This window comes from Scomber scombrus, chromosome 3 (genome assembly GCF_963691925.1).
Source record: "Scomber scombrus chromosome 3, fScoSco1.1, whole genome shotgun sequence".
Lineage (NCBI taxonomy): Eukaryota > Metazoa > Chordata > Actinopteri > Scombriformes > Scombridae > Scomber > Scomber scombrus.
This window is the reverse complement of record NC_084972.1, coordinates 9,106,795-9,127,303: the sequence shown is the minus strand read 5'-3', so window position 1 is coordinate 9,127,303 and position 20,509 is coordinate 9,106,795. Positions and strand designations below refer to the sequence as shown.

Sequence of the window (20,509 nt, the reverse complement as noted above, 5' to 3'; positions counted from 1 at the left end):
CCAGTGCAATAACAGAGATTTAAATGTCAGGTGATGGAGCCACTTTAAGCTTAAGTAGGTAATAAAGATATATTGCTGTAGGGAAAGTCTCTCTTTAAGTGTTGAGAGTGTAAAGGTTGAAATATTTGTTTATATCACATGTGTCTGTGTGTGTGTGTGCATGGGTGGAAAAATACGTTTTTTTCATTTTCCTCTAATGAGGTTAAGTGGCACCTGAAGGTGGAGCACAGCTGAGGTCATAGCCAGACCGCCAGACAAAATGATTCAGAGCATTCATTTTTGTCATGTTTTATTCAATTGAGTTTGGTTCCCCTGAAGTGAAGCCAAATGCAACCTAAAGTATTGAGTTGTAGCAGAACATATCTGAATGTTATTGGGAAATACATGTTGCAATAGAAACAACAGTAAACCAATGATATGTGGATGATTAGATTAACTAGATGTATTCAAATGGAACTGTTTGAATGAACAGAGTTAGCCAGCAGGCTGCCACGAAGCACAACTGTTATCATCATCATTATAGTCTCCACTGCTCTCCGTGTCTGCAGACTGCATCCTCATCTCACATTAAACTGACTTAACCTTGGCATTGGTTGTGGATATCATCATGTTAAAAAGGCAGAATGTTTTTAAATGTTTGTTATTGTATAATTTTAAAGTGTGGCTACATAAGCTACGCTATCAAAAATGACTATTTTGTGAATTGTGCTGCAGTATGTATGAAAATGAAAAAGATAAAAATAACACTCAGACAGTACAAGCATCAGTGCTCTTTCAATTGCAGCTATAGGTTCCAACTGTGAGAAAATCTGTACCTTCGAGCAATGCGAACATTTTATTAGCTCCATTACAAAGTTTGTGCAAACACAGACATAAAGAGGCCATAAAACTGGAGATATCATCCGTTGGGCAAATCTCACTATTGGATTCCTGTATTCCTCAGGCTGGACACTTGCTTATTATGCTAAACAAACCCTTGATCCCTTTAGCAACAACACCTGTCAGCGTTTTCCTTCTTGCCTTTGGGAAGTGTGAATGTGTTTGTGTAGATGGAGGTGGCCTACATTTATCCACAGCTGCACTTTTCATTACTCTCATAAGGTGAGGTCAAGGGGTAAGGTCTGCTCGGGTCTTACAACGTCGGTGCACAACTAGTGTGAGTGAAATGAGATGTAATATGTGGCGGAGTGGCTTTTATCAAATCGTGCGTCCTTGCGGCAGACAGTGAGCGGGGCGGACGGTGACAGGCAGGGAAATGAAGCTTTAGGTGGCCGCTGAGATGGAACAGGAGACGTCTCAGTCAGATAGATAACAGCCAGCTAACAGCAGAGCTGCTGTGCTCCCTGCAGAGACTGTCACTGGTGCTCAATGTGAATTATAAGACACACACATTTGCACCCGTGGGCTCTGCTTCAGCAACTTATGGGTTGAAGGAGTGCACATAAACAGACTTTTTCATCAATAGAGTGTTTTTCAAATTTGAAGTATTACATTTGATGAGATTAAAGCACATTTAGGGAACAGATTTTGTTTTTTGCCGCCGTGACCAGTGTCCTAACCTGCAGAGGACAAGGCTGTCACAATCTCATCTACGATGTGCATCCATTACTGTGTGGAATTATAATGGGACAGAGCCACTACAAGGGCAGCGCCAAACACTAACATGATTATGGTAATGACGGCCAACAGCTACTCCTGTAAGCACCAGGGAGACGCGCACTGAAAAGGCAATTCCTAACAATTAATCAAAACACATAAATAGACATAATGTCATTGACTTTCACTCCTGGCAGACAAGAGATTGGTGAATGTTGTTGATATCTCTAAAGCTATTTAATCACTGTGATGCACAGGGGTTGGAGATGGGGTGGGGGGTGGGGGGATTTGGCAGGCTACAATACATCATGTCAACATTTAGTTTACACTTTGTCAGCAAATGTAATTAGCCAGAATTTTACAGGACTACAAAAGTGGCTGGTTGTATTACAGATTAAACAGACCCAAGGGATTTCGTGATCACATATTGCACCACGTATAGCTATGATTTTTCTTCATATGGAAAACATATTGAAAATAGTGCTTTTAATAATGTTAGGTGAGAGAATGAATGAAAGTTTGAGAATGAAGAATTATAATTAAAAGCAAAATATAAAACTAGCACCAAACATGATGAGGTGATAGTGGTACAAATATTCTTCTTACCCCTATGTCTGATCATGTTAATACATTCACTGATCAAATACAAGCTATATGTATATTTATCAGTGTTGTATTATATGCATTGGAATGTCTAAAGTCTGGGCTAATTTCTGGGCTAATCAGAGTCAGTGAGAGGTTTTTTTAAATTGTCTTATAACAATGCTCAGTCTGCTTAACATCTAGCTGATTGGATCTTTCACTGCTGGTTAGAGCACCAGTCACTCACACAGGGTGTAAATCCTAACACCTCCTGTGAGCCACCAGTCTTTCACAGGAACATGCCACCTTAGCACATACGCTTAGTGATCTAATGTGTGCCGGATCAGTCGAGCATGTGTTTAAAAGCCAGCGTTCAGTGTGACTTTGTGCACAGACACAGATGGCAGCCCACCTTCTAATACATCCCCTCTTTTTTTTAAATACATGCGTTTGATTATTGTTCTGCCCCTGTAAGCAACTTTCTCTTTTGCTGCTCTTGTCTTCAATTAATCTTTACTTTTTTTTTTACGTGTCTTTCACCTCTTCTTATGAGACAATAACAAAAGGTGTTGTTTCTTTGTGTGGTTGAGGCGGATCTGCAGAGTATGGCTGTAGGCTTTGAATCAGGAGATCTCTATATAAAACCTATCTTGTGCTAATCCACCTGAGACTGGACCCACAGGCAGAAGTGGTGTCCCATCAGAGAGGACTTTATATATGTTTCATATAAACTATCCTGGAGGCCTCGAGGGATATCTTATTTTATGTTACTGGTTTCAGGCAATATGAAAATTCCAGAACCACATAAACAATTTTTTTTTAACCCACTTTTGTTTTTATCTCTTTGTCTTGAAACACATGGTGTAATTTTTCAACCTCAGCATCACCGTGGGAAGAATATAACCAAGACAAATATATAGCTCTTATCAAACAATAGCTTAAGGGTCCCCGTATTTCAAAAAGGGCCGACACTCACAGATATACACCTTGCATTATCGCATAATGAAAAATATGGCATTCAAGAACCTGCTCTTATTTGACTTCTCACCATTTTCACCATTCTCGCCATCAAGGAATGTACAATATATTGTTTTATTTCATGACTGAATAATTTAAGATACACAGCAGCAAAAGTTACATTACTGTAGTACGATCACTCACTGAATTCAAGCTACTCTAGTGATATGACGCTGATTAGCCATAGGCTGGGCTTTATATGCTGGAAATATTTTTGAGCTGAGAGAAAATATCATAAAATGGTGTATGTGAGCACATTCCAAGTGCACAAAACAGAAGCACCCCTTCCTGTTTTATGTCTATATCTTAACCCCCTGGATCATCAGTGTGTGTTGGATTTGGTTTATCCGTGGACCTCATAAAGTGGTGAACGGTTTGTGTTTAGCGGTGAGAGAACAGCTGAGCCATGATGGAGTTGTATTGATCCTCCATCAAAATCCCACATGCGAAATCCTCATCTTGACAACTATGATTGAAGACTTCACAGATGTTTGTCTGTGGGTGGTGTGTGACGGTTCATAAAGAAAACTACTGAAATCTGTTGGCAATGCAGTCACATTTGGATTTAAAATAACAACTCTGCCCAAAACACACACAGTTCCGTTATGTCAAGTCAATATGAAGTTAAATACATACAGCAGCCAGATTAGAGCCAATGTATACTAACTGCAGATAACAATTAAAGACCAGTGCATCAGTTTGGTAGAAAAATAAAAAATTAGCAATGAACTAAATTTTGCAGATATGCGTTTGTGAACCAGGAGCTTTTATTTTTGACTGCTGCTGCCTTACACTATAGCCATACATTTAATATGTGTTATGGTGTGAATTAGTGTTCTACTATTTTAAATGTGCATTCCCGAATGCATATTCATCATTTGCTCAAAACCAGTGGTGATTTTAGACCCTTTTTAGAGGTCCTCAAGCACCCCAAAATTTGATCTCAGCACCCCCACAAATAGATAAAAATACTGTTTTTTTTTTTCCTAAAAATTATTTAACTTTAATTATTTTGCGAGCCCGTCTGTTAGAGATGGGACAGACACTTATGCTACAGGTTCAAATGGTTTTATTTTAACAGGTTTAATGTACTTTGGAAAGTTTGTTTGTAATTTATGTTATCTAGTCAAATGTGTAGTTTAGCAGGGGGTTTGAACACTTGCAGGGCATTGTATGTCAAATTCTCATTAGGAGCTGAGCCTCCCTAAATGTCTGATCATAGAATCACCCTTGTTCAAAACATTAAGGCCTAAACTGAATTTCTATCCTCCAAGGTAAATTAATTTGTTGAAAATATCGCTCAGTGCTAATGACAACCATTCATCCCTTGCTGTGCCAATAGATTACTTTCGGTCGATTGACTGTAGGAAGACAATGTGTACAAACAGATACATCAGCAAACCAGCTTAGTGCCACCTTAAGCTGTTTACTAAGTGTTTGCAGTGACATTAATGTAGTTGTGTGTGTGAAAAAGCGCCAGTTTTGTTCTACATACCTGTGCCCACAATGAGTTTGTTGTGGAAATGGGGTAGAGACCTGCTGGGAGACTCAATGAGTTTAATATGCATTTATTGAGGTGGTAGAGTGCAGGTGAAATCTAAATGACAGAACATATGGACAACAAAAAAATCAAAGACAGGGTGTATTTTAATCTCTCTTTTTTCAAATGTTAGAGAATGAAATTAAAGGAAAGTATAGATTAGGAATAATTTAACATTTTTCATGATAACAAAATTGTTTCTTGTCTAATTGTAAGGGCATAAGCGTGTTGTCAGTTTCTGCCCTAAAGTGTTTTTGTGTTTTCCTCTCTCTTTTAAGATAAGAACAACTGTTGGTAACTCATAAACTGTTTAAAAAAAAAAAAAAAATCATTTCCCAGACTTGAAAGATTTCAAGGACTTCTTTTATAATCAAGCATTCTGGGGACTTTGCGGCAACAATTATGATCACTGGCAGAGCCATTATCTACTTCTACAGAGAGTCGTAAACTTAATCACTCAGCATAATCTCATTTTCTACTTCATTATTAATCTGTTCCATGGCAGCTGTTATCAGGAGGGAAAATCAGCTCAAAATGAATGGTTTCATCATGTTTGTTGCAGTCACTGTGCAAGCTGCTCATACTGCTTTACTAGTTAATACCCAACAGGCAGAGGTGCGTGATGCCTATTATAAAAATTACAGTATATTACTAAGAAGGAACTCCAATAAGTTCATTATTTATAAGTTGTCGGTCTTGGTGAGCAGATAATTATCTCCTAACTCTGCAGTTCAGTCCAGCTCTATGGAGAATTATAGCATCTTTCAGCTAATTGTTTTGGTTTTACAGCTGCAACTTTAATGTTTTGGCTTACTCTCATTACGGTAAAACCTGGCAAAGCTTTAAACCGGCTGTTCCTCTTTTCTTTTTTTTTTTCTTTTTTTTTTTTTAACTGTATCCATTATTGTGACTTAACTCTTGTATGGTAGACAAATCCAAACTAGAATATCTCAGTGTACTAGACTATCTCAGGCTACTTATGATGACAAGAATAGGTGGTTAATAGGGAACATGAGGGAAATAAATCAAGCCAATCCATGTGTGATTGTAGTTGCAGTGTAATGTCAGAAACATTAATGTGCATTTAATTAAATCAAAACTCAGAGTTGATGCATCTAAATATGAACTGCCTCAGCAGACAGCACAGGCTCAGACGGCAGATGTGGCAAGCTGTTTTTGGAAGAGCAGTACATTCCTACTAGATGGGGTGTAATGAAAGAGTGCTGGGCTGTGATCCCCTCTGCCCTGGTTTAAAACGGTAATACCTGCCCCCACAACACCCAGGCCATCGGCAGAGAACACAACCAGGATTTACTCTCTTTATTACCTTGGCAGAGCATTTAATTTCCTGAGCATTTGGGTGTGTTAGTGGTACAAGCAGGTGGGTGTCATGACTGGCAATCATTCAGGGTGATGCCGGGAGACAGTGACATATGAGTCATTATTCCAGGCAGGAGAGAGAGAGAGAGAGAGAGAGAGAGAGAGAGAGAGAGAGAGAGAGAGAGAGAGAGAGAGAGAGAGAGAGAGAGAGAGAGAGAGAGAGAGAGAGAGAGAGAGAGAGAGAGAGAGAGAGAGAGAGAGAGAGAGAGAGAGAGAGAGAGAGAGAGAGAGAGAGAGAGAGAGAGAGAGAGAGCAATCCTTTGTTTGGTATGAAGCCCCAAGTGTCCTGGATTGAGAAACGTGTGTGCAACATACAAGTGTAACTGTTTAAAATGTTTGTGTATGTGTGTGTGTGTGTGTGTGTGTGTGTGTGTGTGTGTGTGTTTCTGTCTTTCTGTCATTCTGTGTACTCAGTCATGTGTCAGCTATTACTTCAGTTCAGCAGCCCCACTGGAGCTTATAAACATTACTTGGCCACCACTGCAATACCAAATTGTTTTTAATCAGGATCTAATTTCAGTTATACACTAATGAATTCATAATGGCAGCTTTGGGAGAGCACTGAGCTCAACACTGGCTGACAAGTTACTTGCATCCTCAGTGGGGAGAGTCAATGTTATGTCATCAAATACAGCTGACTCAGTGATAATCCAAAATTGTGTATGGATTTCCCTTGTGGTTACAGAACAATTACCTTATTTTCATAGTTGTTGCCATCCTTTCTATCAGTCATGAAAACACTTGATTGCTGAGATCTGAAACACGTATCGCTACAACTTAGTCAAACTGGGTAAGATACACAAGCAGTCAGACAATTTGACAGAGCTCTGGCAACTTAACACTTTGTTTGGCGGTAAAACTGAGCACACTTGAGATGCCAGTAATAATCCCTAACGGCACAGGAAAGCTGCAAACATGCACAGCCAACTCGAGAACAGTAGGTCAAAGTTGAACCAGAAAAATGTCTTTAAACCTACATTATTGTTTTTTTTGGTTACTTGCAGGCAGCGCAACAAACTGTGAACTGACATATTTATCACCTTGTGGATAGGGGGAATGTGTTAGGAAACACATTAAGCAGGCACGGATTGACATTAGCATTCATTTGGAATCATTGTCTTTGTGTCCACTCGACATAAGTAAATCCAATATTCAACCTGCCTTTGACTTTGTTTGGCCAAAATCATGAAGGAAATATCTGCTTTACGATGTGCTAAATGCTACTTTATTATTTGCATTTCTTTTCTCTTTCCATAGAGGCGTTTTTCTAAGCTGGGAGTTTGTTTAAAACCTGTGTGATCGTTTGACTGTTCTTGTTTCTTTGCCCTATCACACATATTTTTATGACATGACACCACCTTCTCTACATCTGCGCAATTAACTTGGTGTTTACAATATAAGTAATACTTACAGGAAGGATGGTCAAATCTACAAAAATGAGACCCAAGTTGTAAAAAAACTGGAATATTCCTTGAAAGAGTAATTTACACTGACTGTTAATCTTGCCATGTCATTTGAATGATACTGGCTCAAGTATCTCCACCACTCAGAGATGTCTAACAAGCATTCAGTCACATCATATTGTCATAATGGTTGTATAATGTGGTGATAAAATTGCAAGTGTATTCATGGATTAAATTATGACTCTTTACAATGCAGGCTGCATGCAGATGTGCCGCTACGATGAAGATTAAAAATCAAGCGGAAAAAAAAGTGAATAATCTCATGATTCATCAATGTGTGATATGTCAGCATGAGTAATATTGTGCACATTGTTTTCTGAGCTAACAGTCTCTGCAGTTATGATTATGGCCGACCACTTTGTATAAATCTAGTGAAAATTGAATGGATACTCTTTTCATTAGATGATATAATCAATCTCAAGTACCATTATTAGTGAATATAAAAATGAGTCAGTGTTTCAGTGGATGGAACTTCTATAACCCACTGTAATGATTCAGCCAGTGAGAATTACAAGATAAAACACATATAGCTGCAATGAAGCTGTGATGACAACATAGCATTTTTTCTTTTAGGTGTTACTTTAACAGTACAAATCTCACAGGCAATTTAACTCTAAAGGCTGCCATGCTACTAGAAGCACTGTTACTTTAATGTGGATACTGAAAGATCTCAGGGTGCTTTATCTCCAGTGACTGTTTCATATAAATATTACCTGTAAACATCCACTGACAGAGAGGATAAGCTGCTAGTGGTCCTATAGCTGGTCCGGAGCCCCGGCCTTCCAAGCCTCCAGCCTCTCTCCTCAGTCATGTTCTCGGTGGAGAGGAAGGATATACCCCACTTCCTAAAGCTCCACCCTGCCCAATGTTCTGCAGAGGAAAGAGGAGAACATAAAATGCAGGGCTCCCCTGGGGTTAAACCTTTGGGTGTGAACAGTACAGACAAAACACGGTAGCTTCTCTATCGTAAATTGCAGCTGTTCAGGTGTGGAACTTGTCATACGTATGTGAGCTCTCATTTGACCTGATCATCATTTCACCCCAAAATGTATTTGATATATAAGAGGTTTGAGGCGTTGATGGAAGAAGAAAATAATTTCCTGTGATGAAAAAAAGACACTTCTTCAGGCTTATGGTTATGTCATGTTTGCCCTAATATGACATAATGACAGAATGGAACTTGGACTATTGGATGATCACAGGGGCTGCAAGTGGTGCTGGCCAAGAGCACAACCCCTATGTAACTCAACTGATGCCACTAGATGTAATGCCACACAGTGAATTTTAGAAAAAAGGAAGCTTTGTTTTAGACGTGTACCTTCTCTCTCAGATTCTGTATGGAAAATCTGAATCTTGAGGTATTTGTTGTTTGCCATTTAAATCCTGGGGGGGTTTCACTCTTGTGAGGAAATTTTTGGGTGACTGCTGACAGACTGGATGTTGTCTCCACAATGCAGGGAGGAGGGGACAATAGTGATGGAGGAACAGTATGAATGGCAGAGCAGGAAGCATGCTGAGGAGGACAGGAAATAGGAAGCGCAAGCAGGAATAAACGCTGTTGAAATAGCTGAAGGAAAATTTCCGCTCCACTGACTTAAGATTATCCCGCAAGTAATTCCTCTGCTGTCCTTGAAAGACACAGCCAGTGAGCCTCTCCCAAAGATGAAGGTCTGATACAAGGCATATGTCATGGTTGATAATAACACCAAACTGATAAAGATCAACACAATGGGGACACGGCTCCATGGGGACATTCAATTCTTTGTCTTGTGACATTTGACCGGCCTGAGCATTTTATGTCAACAAGGTTTAGTGCCAAAATAAATAAAAAACCCCAACTTACTCTACCATCAGTCTATACCCTTTATGGGGCAGTCACTACAAGCTGTCAAACTTAAAGGGGACAGATGTTTTTTTTGATTTTCTGTTATTTTTTATACCATTATGATGTTGGATGTCTATATTAAACATGGTCAAAGTTCCAAACCTTGAGTTGAATTTATGTAAAAATGTTGCCTGCAAGTCAAAATGCTTTAGATTGAATGCATTGTTTGCAGTGTTACCTCTGCTTCCTCCTTGTGATGACATAAGATTGTTCAAGCATTCCTTCAAATGTCCATCCGTTCCATAGCCTTTGTTGCTATGGTTGTTCCATGTGTTGTTCACGTGGTCCACTCACATATCTTGGACTGGATTTGAGTTTAAACATCTATGGGTGTATGTGAGAGTTTTCCATTTAGAGTAATAAAGAAGAAAAAAGAAATTAAATCCTACTGCTACTGGTTATGTAGTCTCAATCAGAACAAAGAGGGCTCATCAGGAGGAGGGCCTTAAAGAGACGGGGTGAAAACGACCTATCCATTCTCAGTGTACGTGTTTCATATTGGACCATGATTAGCTTCTAAACTACTTGTGATGTCACAAAATCATGTTTGGGTACATGCTTGGAGGGGCATTTCAATGTTGACACTAATGTCTTGAAATCAGACAATCTTTGTTGGACTCAGACAGGAGATCTTACTGCAGTTTATTGTATTGTTTTCTTAATCAGCTTTTCACCCTTTATGTATCCATGTCTGGTTCTGCTGGGGAACCTAACAAACTCCATTTGGTTTATTTAAAAGACTCAACCAAACCATGTAAATAATGTCCAGTTTTTTACTTTTCTATCTTTTAAAGGACCAGTGTATAAGATTTAGTGGCATCTAGTGGTGAGTTTGCAGATTGCAACCCACTGAATACTCCCAATACACCCATAACCTCCCCTTCCAAGCATGTAGGAGAATCTAGGTGGCTGCGAAACTCATAAAGTTGTTTTTTTTTTAAGAGCGAAAGGCCCTGTTTAATTTGCTCGTTCTGGGCTACTGTAGAAACATTGGTGATGCAACATGGCAGCCTCTGTGGAAGAGGACCCACTCCCTGTTTAGATATAAAAGCCTCACTCCAAGGTAATAAAAACACAACAATTCTTATTTTCAGGTGATTATACCTATTAAAACACTGATGAATGTTGTATTCCATTTCTGACAAGTCCGTTCTGTTATGCCACTAAATTCTACACACTTCACCTTCAAAGCTGCAGTCATATTTTCCTGCATGTTTAACATATGGCTCTTTTTGTTGTTAGTATACAGAGAAAATATCACTGACCTCCTGGCTAAATGTTAGATATAAAGTGACTTGACTGTAAATGTTCGAAAGAAACTGTTTTTTCTACTTTTGGTCATAGATGGAGTCATACTTGCTTCATGAGAACATATAAAGGTTTGATGGCTTTAAAGTTAAGTTAATGAAAAAGTATGAATGTGAAATAATACTTGAACATTGATACAGTTCTCAATGCAGTGCATTTTTCAACCTGACTACATTGAATTACATATCACTCAGCCTTGTATGACCATTTGCTTCAAAGACCCCATGTGATCAGCATTTTTTGGCCCAAATCCTAACTTTTTCTTCCATCTTAGAAAAGCTCTTAGGGACCAAACAGCGGGGAAAAAACTATGTGCAGCAAGGTCACAGCAAGTCCTCCACCCCTTTAGGCAGGAAGCGCCGAGTACAAATCGTCTGTGGGGCTCTGCCCATCCGAAACAGGAAGTACAAAGTGCAAACTAGCAATGACGCCACACCCCTCACGCTAAGAAGATGGATTGTGTTGTTGAACACCTTGGTGATGTTGCAACAACCCTGGTCCAGTCACTTCCCTTTTCGACAATTGATGCAATGGTGACAGTAATAGTAGAAACCTGTGGTTGCCATTAAAAACTCCATATGTATGTGTCTAGCTCAGAGGGGTTTAATGGTCTTCACTGGGATAAATCAGAGCCTGATCTTTTGCCCATCATCAGTGGTTACTTAAAAAAATTATTACATTTTACATACATACATTTTATATTGAATCTCTTTCTGTAATGGTCTCTGCTATCTCTCATTTTCTTCTTCTTCTTCTTCTTCTTCTTCTTCTTCTTCTTCTTCTTCTTCTTCTTCTTCTTCTTCTTCTTCTTCTTCTTCTTCTTCTTCTTCTTCCTATTCTTCTTCTTCTTCTTCTTCTTCTTCTTCTTCTTCTTCTTCTTCTTCTTCTTCTTCTTCTTCTTCTTCCTCTTCTTCTTCTTCTATTCTTCTTCTTCTTCTTCTTCTTCTTCTTCTTCTTCTTCTTCTTCTTCTTCTTCTTCTTCTTCTTCTTCTTCTTCTTCTTCTTCTGTCAGACTAAAGAGACCAAGACAAACCAAAACCCACAACCTTGAACCATCAAGCAAAACATGGATACATTTTTACAGCAAACAATCTTTTCGGCAATTGTGACGTGAATTAACTCCAGGCAATTTCAGTTAAAGGTAAACACATCCATCACATATTAAATAATTTAATAAATACCTCACGTGCAACACATTTCCAGCTTCAGTACAAAAAAAAGTGAACAGAGGGAGACTTCTTTCCTGGGAATCTATTCAGACAGACTTGAGAAGCATTAAGATGTACACCACCACAATTATGAAGATAAAACACATACTCACACACATATTGGGATCATATAGCAAGACGACACTGTTTTGTTGAGTGTATATAGAGTCTAATTACATTGCGAGCGGTGGCGATAAATCACTGAGGTCTTAATCAAAGCACCACAACAGAGAGAGTCATCAATCACTTTACTACAGCACAACACAACATCAGCCTGTGGCGTCTCCTTGTCTTCCGGCTGGCAGCCCCAGCTCTGAGCCTAAACATGGGACATATCGCTGTGACACATTATCATTAGCACAATCAACACCACTTTGGACATCCTGACAGAAAGCCATCAAATGGGCAAATGGATACAGAGATAAAGCTGAAAAACCTTGGTGCTCATGTCAATGCGTTTGAAGGAAATGTGCGAAGAGAAAACAAGATTCTCTCCTTGGGTTTTCTTAAAACTGGGAGAGCAAGATGAAGAGAAACACAAAGTATCAGCAAATCCTCAGAGGTTCCACTTCCAAGCTATGTGTCACATGACTGATAGCCTGCTACAGTATGATCAAGTATTTCAAGTAATGGTCTATTTAACTGTGGACTCTTCAATCTCTGCATGGACACGTTAGTTGGCTGTGATGGATGGCAGAGAGCTGGGTCACTTCAAAGGCACGGCAGTGACATTCAGAGTATCCCTGCTTAAGGTGGGGGAATGACAGATGGCATTTCAATGGAATCTATAAAAATATGTCAGCTCTGGAAGATATTTTGACTCTCTAGTCCTCCGCTGCCCTACTTTAGAGCCAGTGTTCATCCAACATCATAAGATAGTTGTGAAAATTATACATTGCTGGAGGCATAATAAAAGAAGCAAGTTAGTTTCAACCTAAAAATTATTCCTACTGAAGTGCCTATGAGCAATACCTCCACAGCACATGGCCTCATTCTTCATTAAAATTATTCTAAAGTGTCTTCTGGGCTTCCATCTTTCATCTTTTTTTAAATGAAATGTCATCACATTTCCCTACTGTTTAACATGAGAGCATAGCTGAGGTTAAATGAATGCGGACAAGATAGACAGAACAAATAGAAAGAGAGAGAGAGAGAGGAGGGCTGAGATGGCAGGCAGTCAGCTATGAAGGACATGGCCGCAGCAGTTATTTTTAGTTATCAGTTTTCGAAGGCTGTCATTCGGAACATCTCATTAAAATCTGAAAAAAATCTTGATGCTCCATCAAACCATTCAAATCACCGAAACTCAGAAAGAAAAAGCTCCATGTCCTGCACACACACACACACACACACACACACACACACACACACACACACACACACACACACACACACACACACACACACACACACACACACACACACACACACACACACACACACACACACACACACACACACACACACACACACACAAACACATGCATGGACACACACTCAGTCCTATATCAGCTTCAAATAATTTGAGAGCAGGCTATCAGTGCACACATTAGGCAGATCTTTGGTGACCTCTGCAAAAGGTATCTACTCTACATTTCCTTTAACATTAAAGAGGGTGCGGACAGATGGATTAATTACATTCTTCTGCCCACAGGCATGTCTCTTAAAATGCGTAGAAGCCCATCTAAGGTGTATTAATCATTCTATAATGAGAAATTAAACACTGAGATTCAGTAACACAATGTGGGCACAGTGAATAGATACTTGAGAGAGATGACCTCACTTGTAAAGTCGTTAAACTTAATAGCAACATCTCAATTTCATGTCTTTTTCATTCCAAGTTCCTCATGCAGCAATTTACAATGAAAGCGAACTCAAAGTAATAAATCTGCAACATAGTTCATTTTTATCCAGTTTGTTCTGGTGTTTGTTACAATTAAAATGTATAATAATAACACAAGTAGAAACGCTATACACTGTAGGGTTGAAATATGAATCCAATTACAGTTTGCATCCAAGCCAATCTGGAAAATTTGATTAATTTCTGCTGTTAAAAAGGTTTACTCGACTCTAATGGTCTATCTTCTTTCTTTCTGTCTCCCCTTGACTGTTAAGTGTTTTTATAGATAATTGCTAAAGTTATAGAACTGAACCACACAAAGCAGAGTAATTATAGAGTAATTACTAGTGAATCAGTGTAACTCTCTTTGTCACTGTGAAATTTAGGCTACTGCTCTAGTGTCATACACTTTTAGAAAGGATAAATTCTTCTTTAGCGAAAAAACATTCGGACAATTTTGCAAATACAACTCTAACCATTGATATGTGTGAAATACAGTTTGATATACTACTGTTTGCAAGAGGTGTCACAGTGGTGGATGTGCTTTACAGCCGAGCCGCACAAACATTAAGGGTAAATGCTGCCACCTGTTGGATATTTTCTGTAATTGCAATGCACAGTTGACCATGCTGCATTCATGACTATCGGAAATATTTAACCTCAACAGAAACTATATAGATAACGACAAGTTTGTATTTCTGCGTTTGTACTCTTCACCTCGTAGCTGCACGACACAGTAGCCTTGAGCGTCTCAAAATCAAATCGCGTCAAAATCTACCTCCGTGACAGTAAAATGTAACCTTTGACATTTTAGAGAAGGTGTATTTTCTACTGCTTACTTGGGCACTTGAAGGCAGATAAGTATTCAAACATGGCGGATACGGACGAGCCGTAAGTAGCTGCTGAGGAAACAGTTATTAACTGCCCCGAAAGATGCTTTCAAATCTCATTAACCTACGAAAGCACAGCATGTATGAACCTTCTTTTATTCTCTCTTTTTAGGGAGAAGAAAAGAAGGAGAGTAGTGGAGCTGACTGAGAAGTTAGTGATGAATTGGTAGAAGTGGCGGAAGGTTTGAGGTTACTAGACAGGAGGAAGGTTAACGTTAGCTAGTTAGCTGGAGAAGATAACCTAATACTGGTTATAAACTAAGTATTCAATGTTAATAGCTAAGCCATGGGCAAAAAATACTGACTAGTTGAGCGTGAGTAGCTAACATATCTATACAGTGAGTATTGGATTGTATCATTTACCTCAAAGCAAAAGCAGAGGACTTCACTGTACCTCTTCACTGTTGACATGTTAGCTATTCACTTACTTTGAGCTGTCCTGGCAAAAGAATAGATTAACACATCAGAAATATGCAATTTTAACAAAATACTCTATAGAGCGCTAACATTAAAACAGTGGATATTAATACAATACTCATTTGGTTTCTTTAACGTCTTTAATTATTGCATGATCTGCTGTTAAGAGTAAATATAAACTTACCCTTAGGATCTAAAAGTTAATCACAGTATTCAGTTGAGGTCTAGATTGAGTTAAATGTTTGCATGGTTTTTCTGTGACAGTAATATGCATGCCATCTACCATTAAATAATCAGTCAGAGGTGCTGCTGCTGACAGATGTTAAATGTACATGTTGTTGTCTACAGGATGGTGGTTGATGGAGGCAGTGGACACACCTGTGAGTGGGACGGGCGATGGAACCATATCAAAAAGTTTCTGGAAAGATCGGGGCCCTTCACGCATCCCGACTTTGAACCAAGCACAGAGGTAACATTAGAGGAAGTTGTGTTACATCAAGCTTGCTTTTGCTGTTTGATCTAAGCAGTCATTTATTGCTCTGACATGTAATTGTCTTCATCACTCGTCACCACAGTCATTACAGTTCATGCTACAAACCTGCAAAATCTTGGTCATTGGTGCCGGTGGTCTGGGATGTGAGCTTCTTAAAGACCTGGTATGATCACTTTTATTAGTATTATAGATTGTAGAGATAGATGTTGGATTGAATTGTCAATGTTTTGCTTTTTTGTTTTCATCCCTGTTGTGGATCAGGCTTTATCTGGTTTTCATAACATTCATGTTGTCGACATGGACACCATTGATGTTTCTAACCTGAATCGACAGTTCCTTTTCAGGTCAGTAGAATGATGGAATTAATTATGTTGAAATTTCTCACCAGTATAATCAAGTCAATGTTATGTTTGAATCAAGTAGTTTCTGTTAATAAATGTGTGATGTTGACCAGGCCAAAAGATGTGGGTCGACCAAAGGCGGATGTTGCAGCTGATTTTATCAACAGTCGCATACCTGGATGCTGTGTGGTGCCGTATCCTTTTGATCATAAGACACTGTGTGTCTGTGTCTGTGTGTGGTTAAAACAAATTGCCATATTTTAAATGCTAGACTCAGACACATTTACTCAAACACACTGTCAACAACCCAAATGTAAAGATCAAGGCAGCTCTTCCATAGCATGTGACAGAATTCTTAAAACTGTGAAAACAAAATGGGGAATTTGTTGCACCAGCCATTCCCCAACGTAGATATTAGAGCCCAAACAATAGTTCAGTCAGGTGATATTATTGGCTGATATTGGCCTATCACAGGTATATTGGTATCGGCATATGTGTAGTCATCATGTATTCCCTGTTATTTAAAAAAAATTGAAGTTATATAGGCAGCACTTTATATATTTGATCCTTTTTCTTAATTCAAGTTTAATATATGTGTACATGTATTTTTTTTGTTTTGTTTTTTTAATTATAGTAATTTATAATTATCAAATTAAAGAAATATATCATGCCAACATTACATATCTTTGTCACAAGTGTTTGATTACCACATTTGAGGGATCTTTGCAAAACAAGTGTGATCGTGTATATATTCCATATATATAAGATTATTGGCCAATATGTCGATATTGGAATGTTTTTTCTCCTTAATATTGATATTGGCATTGGGCCCAAAAATCCAGCATCAGTCAGGTTTTAATAGACGTAGACACCATACGTAATCTTCTTGAGCTCTGAAATCAAATGAACATCCTGTCCAAACATGAACTTCTCCTTAATGTCTGGACAGACATTTTAAGAAAATACAAGACTTTGATGAAACATTCTACAGACGTAAGTATCTTTAAGACCTTTTGCTTCCTAATTGCTTCAAGGGTGTAACGGTACAGTCTGCTTACAGTTTAGTTCAGTGCATTACAGTTTACAGTTTGATACACTCAAAATACATTTATCATGTTGACTCCAAATAAACTATGATGACACATGAAAATTCCTTATTTGCTGCCCACATTCCACTTGAGTGAAAATGTGTTGGTTTTAACTAGTTGTAAGACTTTGTTAATGTAGAGAAAGAGGAGTCTGAAGGAAATCAGTCTCTTGGGGTGTCCCATACAGGATCACTGCTGGTTTACAAAGATTTAAAAAGCCATTGCAGCAGTCAACAAGAGACCTTTTAATGCAGTTTGCTTGTTATTGTGAAAAACACTGGTGCCTTGACTAAAAAGCAGCTTAACAGCTCTGTACACTTATATGCACAACTCACTGTGATCTATTGTTTGTCTCCAAGATGCATATCATTCTCATTCGGTTTTTTATAGAATTTCACATAATTGTCTGTGGGCTGGACTCTATCATTGCCAGGAGGTGGATGAATGGTATGCTGGTAAGTCATCTGTACACTTTTTTGTCAGTATTTGTCTTTACTAAAGTTTCTTTGCGTATTGCTTGCATTTCTAATCATCTAAAATCCTTTTGTCTTTCTGTGCAGCTATCTTTACTGGTGTATGAAGATGGTGTCTTGGACCCGAGTTCCATCATTCCTCTAATTGATGGTGGGACAGAGGGCTTCAAGGGCAATGCCAGAGTCATTCTTCCTGGCATGACCGCTTGCATTGACTGCACACTTGAGCTTTACCCTCCTCAGGTAAGGTAGCCTTTGTGTAAAACACTGTCACAAACCAAACTGATCACATGTTGATTTGCTCTTACAGAAACAGTTCCTGGTCAGTTTGTTGTTTCTAAAACACACCTGTCTTTGTAGATCAACTTTCCCATGTGTACAATAGCCTCCATGCCACGTTTGCCAGAGCATTGCATTGAGTATGTCCGCATGTTGCTGTGGCCCAAAGAGACACCCTTTGGAGGTATAAAAACACTCTTGAAGTTACCTTGAAACATCACAGATCCCCCTTGAGTTGCAAAACCTGTGAATAAAAAGAGTAAACTGTTGCTTTGGTTTGTGTGTGTGTGGTTTAGATGGTGTGGGCCTGGATGGGGATGACCCAAAACACATCCAGTGGGTGTACCAGAGATCTCTGGAGAGAGCAGCAGAGTTCAACATAACAGGAGTCACATACAGACTTACGCAGGGTGAGCATACACATCTATCTGTCACCACCAGAACAGTGCTACTTTTCCTTACCCTCTCCTCTGCTACTCTGGGAGATGAGCCAAAGTACACAAAACAGAGCAAGCTGTTGCCGTCTTAAGGAACCTCTATACTAGTGTGTGCCTGTAAAACATTGTGTCTTTCTGTGATCTTTCTTTGACTGTCCATTATTAGGGTTAGGGATGGGAAGGAATAATAAGAAATATAAGATAAACATATATTTTCTATATCCTGTGTATCTATACTATGTTTCAGGTGTTGTAAAGAGGATAATCCCAGCTGTAGCGTCTACAAATGCTGTAATAGCTGGTAAGTAACTAAAAGTTTATGCCCAGCCATAAAAGAGTTAATAATTTCCAACCAACTTTCTGTAAACAGGGATGTCAAACAGGAAATAACTGTTTTTTTTCTGTTTTTGATGACCAGCTGCTTGTGCAACTGAGGTTTTCAAAATAGCATCAAGGTGAGTTTGCAGGCTGTGCTTTGCAGCAATATGCACAAAGTTAATATTTGCATAAACTGCACATGCATTTCATTAATCCTCATGATGTTACCTTTTGCACCGACAGTGCCTATATACCTCTGAATAACTACATGGTCTTCAATGACGTTGACGGCCTGTACACCTACACTTTTGAGGCAGAACGAAAGGTTTGTCCCTGAACTGACAGTTCATGTTTTACTAGAGTGATCAAGTTGCCTTTTTGTACAAGATGTGTTTGTGTTCACTCCTGACGCAGGAAAGCTGTTCAGCCTGCAGCCAAGTACCTCTGGACTTGCACTTTTCTCCATCCTCCAAACTCCAGGAGATATTAGACTACTTGACTGAAAGCGCCTCATTGTAAGTTTGCCTTTCTCATTATGATGTATTATCATTCACTACACTGTTAATCCAATTCAATTACTATACTGTTAATCCAGTTAATTAATCCGTTCTAGTCCTGGTTTATGATCACACCTTTTTATTGTTTTTGTGTTGGTTTTTTTGTTGTTGTTGTGTGCCATGTGTATTGTCTTCAACTGCCATTTGTAATTATTTTTTTTCAGACAAATGAAATCACCTGCTATTACGGCAACAGTGGAAGGAAAAAACAAAACCTTATATTTACAGGTAATTAACCTCTGGTTAATAACCATAGGTTTTTTTGTGATTTCACTCCAGTCTCATGGTAACTTGATATGTGTTCTGTTAAATGTATGCAATTATATAATAATATATTTTGTTTTGTAGTCTGTTGCTTCAATTGAACAGAGGACACGGCCAAATTTGAACAAAACCCTCACAGGTGAGTTGCTTTCTTTACTGAATATTAATCCTAGAAATGACTCTGCATACAGCCTGAATCAGTCAAATGGTTACATTATGAATATGCTGACTCACTTATGTCATGAACATTTTTTTTCCAGAGCTGGGGCTGTCAGACGGACAAGAGCTGGCTGTTGCTGACGTCACCACACCCCAGACCATGTTGTTCAGACTCAGCTTTACCTCATAGGGCAAACTCAAGCACTCCCCCAACTGGTTGATGTCATTCTTGTTTCTTGGCCAGCCATGACTTGATTCAGAATATTTAAAATGGCCTAAAAACTAGAACAGTTTACAGTGTATTCAGTCACAGTGTAAATGATTGTAGCTAATTTCATTGTATTTATGTTTTGCACTGAAAAGCCAAATCATAGTTCACATCTTTTCATGTTTTGGTGATGCATTGTTTGTGATTGTTAAGGATTTCTGCATTAATGTGTTATCTGCACTACAACCTGAAAACCTGAAGTGTGCTCTGTGTAAAGAAAGAGACAAGCAATGATTACTCTGTACTTGTTATAGTTTTGAATATATTGAATATTTATTTATTCCAACGCAGTTGTTTTTAGTTGCAGTAACCACTGAATTGGTAAATAAGAGACTCTGAAAATGATGAGAGAACTGGAATAAAATCTTTTTCTTACAAAGCACCGTCTCCGTTTACTGTATGTACCTGAATGTATTTTAAGGAGTGCATTTATATTCACTGAATCTGTTGAGAGGCTGCACTATATTAGATCTACTTTGCTATAAGGGCCCTTTTGTTTACATCTTTCAAAACTCATTTTCAAGGTACAGGCTAAAGTCTAAAAATCAACACATTGCACTAATAATGTATGTGCACTGTAATTGGAGGGGTTAATATTGAACATTTTGAGTGATTAGTTCGAACAGACTGGGTCAGCATTTCAGGGCCCAGTTATAGTCAGACAGAATCATGACGTCATGGTGCGACGTGGAAAGGAAGTGTTAGC

General features: G+C 38.7%; 1 protein-coding gene across 3 annotated transcripts; it reads left to right on the top strand.

The window, feature by feature from the left end:
• The first annotated feature begins 14,677 nt into the window (after window positions 1-14,677).
• Window positions 14,678-20,156, top strand: uba3 (ubiquitin-like modifier activating enzyme 3). 3 transcript variants are annotated; one of them, XM_062415432.1, is made up of 17 exons: window positions 14,678-14,710; window positions 15,475-15,595; window positions 15,702-15,782; window positions 15,881-15,963; window positions 16,074-16,154; window positions 16,910-16,953; window positions 17,439-17,503; window positions 17,609-17,764; window positions 17,882-17,984; window positions 18,097-18,210; window positions 18,485-18,538; window positions 18,656-18,692; window positions 18,799-18,880; window positions 18,970-19,070; window positions 19,277-19,340; window positions 19,461-19,515; window positions 19,637-20,156. In XM_062415432.1, exons 1-17 carry the CDS (start codon window positions 14,691-14,693, stop codon window positions 19,723-19,725), a joined length of 1,350 nt encoding a protein of 449 aa, XP_062271416.1. In that variant the 5' UTR covers window positions 14,678-14,690; the 3' UTR covers window positions 19,726-20,156. The 3 variants fall into 3 exon arrangements, with proteins under 3 accessions (XP_062271416.1, XP_062271414.1, XP_062271415.1); XM_062415430.1 differs by lacking the exon at window positions 14,678-14,710 and adding an exon at window positions 14,744-14,860; XM_062415431.1 differs by lacking the exon at window positions 14,678-14,710 and having other exon boundaries at window positions 14,756-15,595.
• Window positions 20,157-20,509: the final 353 nt, after the last annotated feature.

Excerpts from the sequence above, each read along its gene's own strand:
- uba3 (XM_062415430.1), top strand. The coding sequence starts at position 14,793 with ATGAACCTTCTTTTATTCTCTCTTTTTAGGGAGAAGAAAAGAAGGAGA. Across the intron at positions 17,504-17,608 it reads GGTGGATGAATGGTATGCTG|CTATCTTTACTGGTGTATGA; the intron begins GTAAGTCATCTG and ends CTTTCTGTGCAG. Across the intron at positions 18,881-18,969 it reads CTTTTGAGGCAGAACGAAAG|GAAAGCTGTTCAGCCTGCAG; the intron begins GTTTGTCCCTGA and ends CTCCTGACGCAG.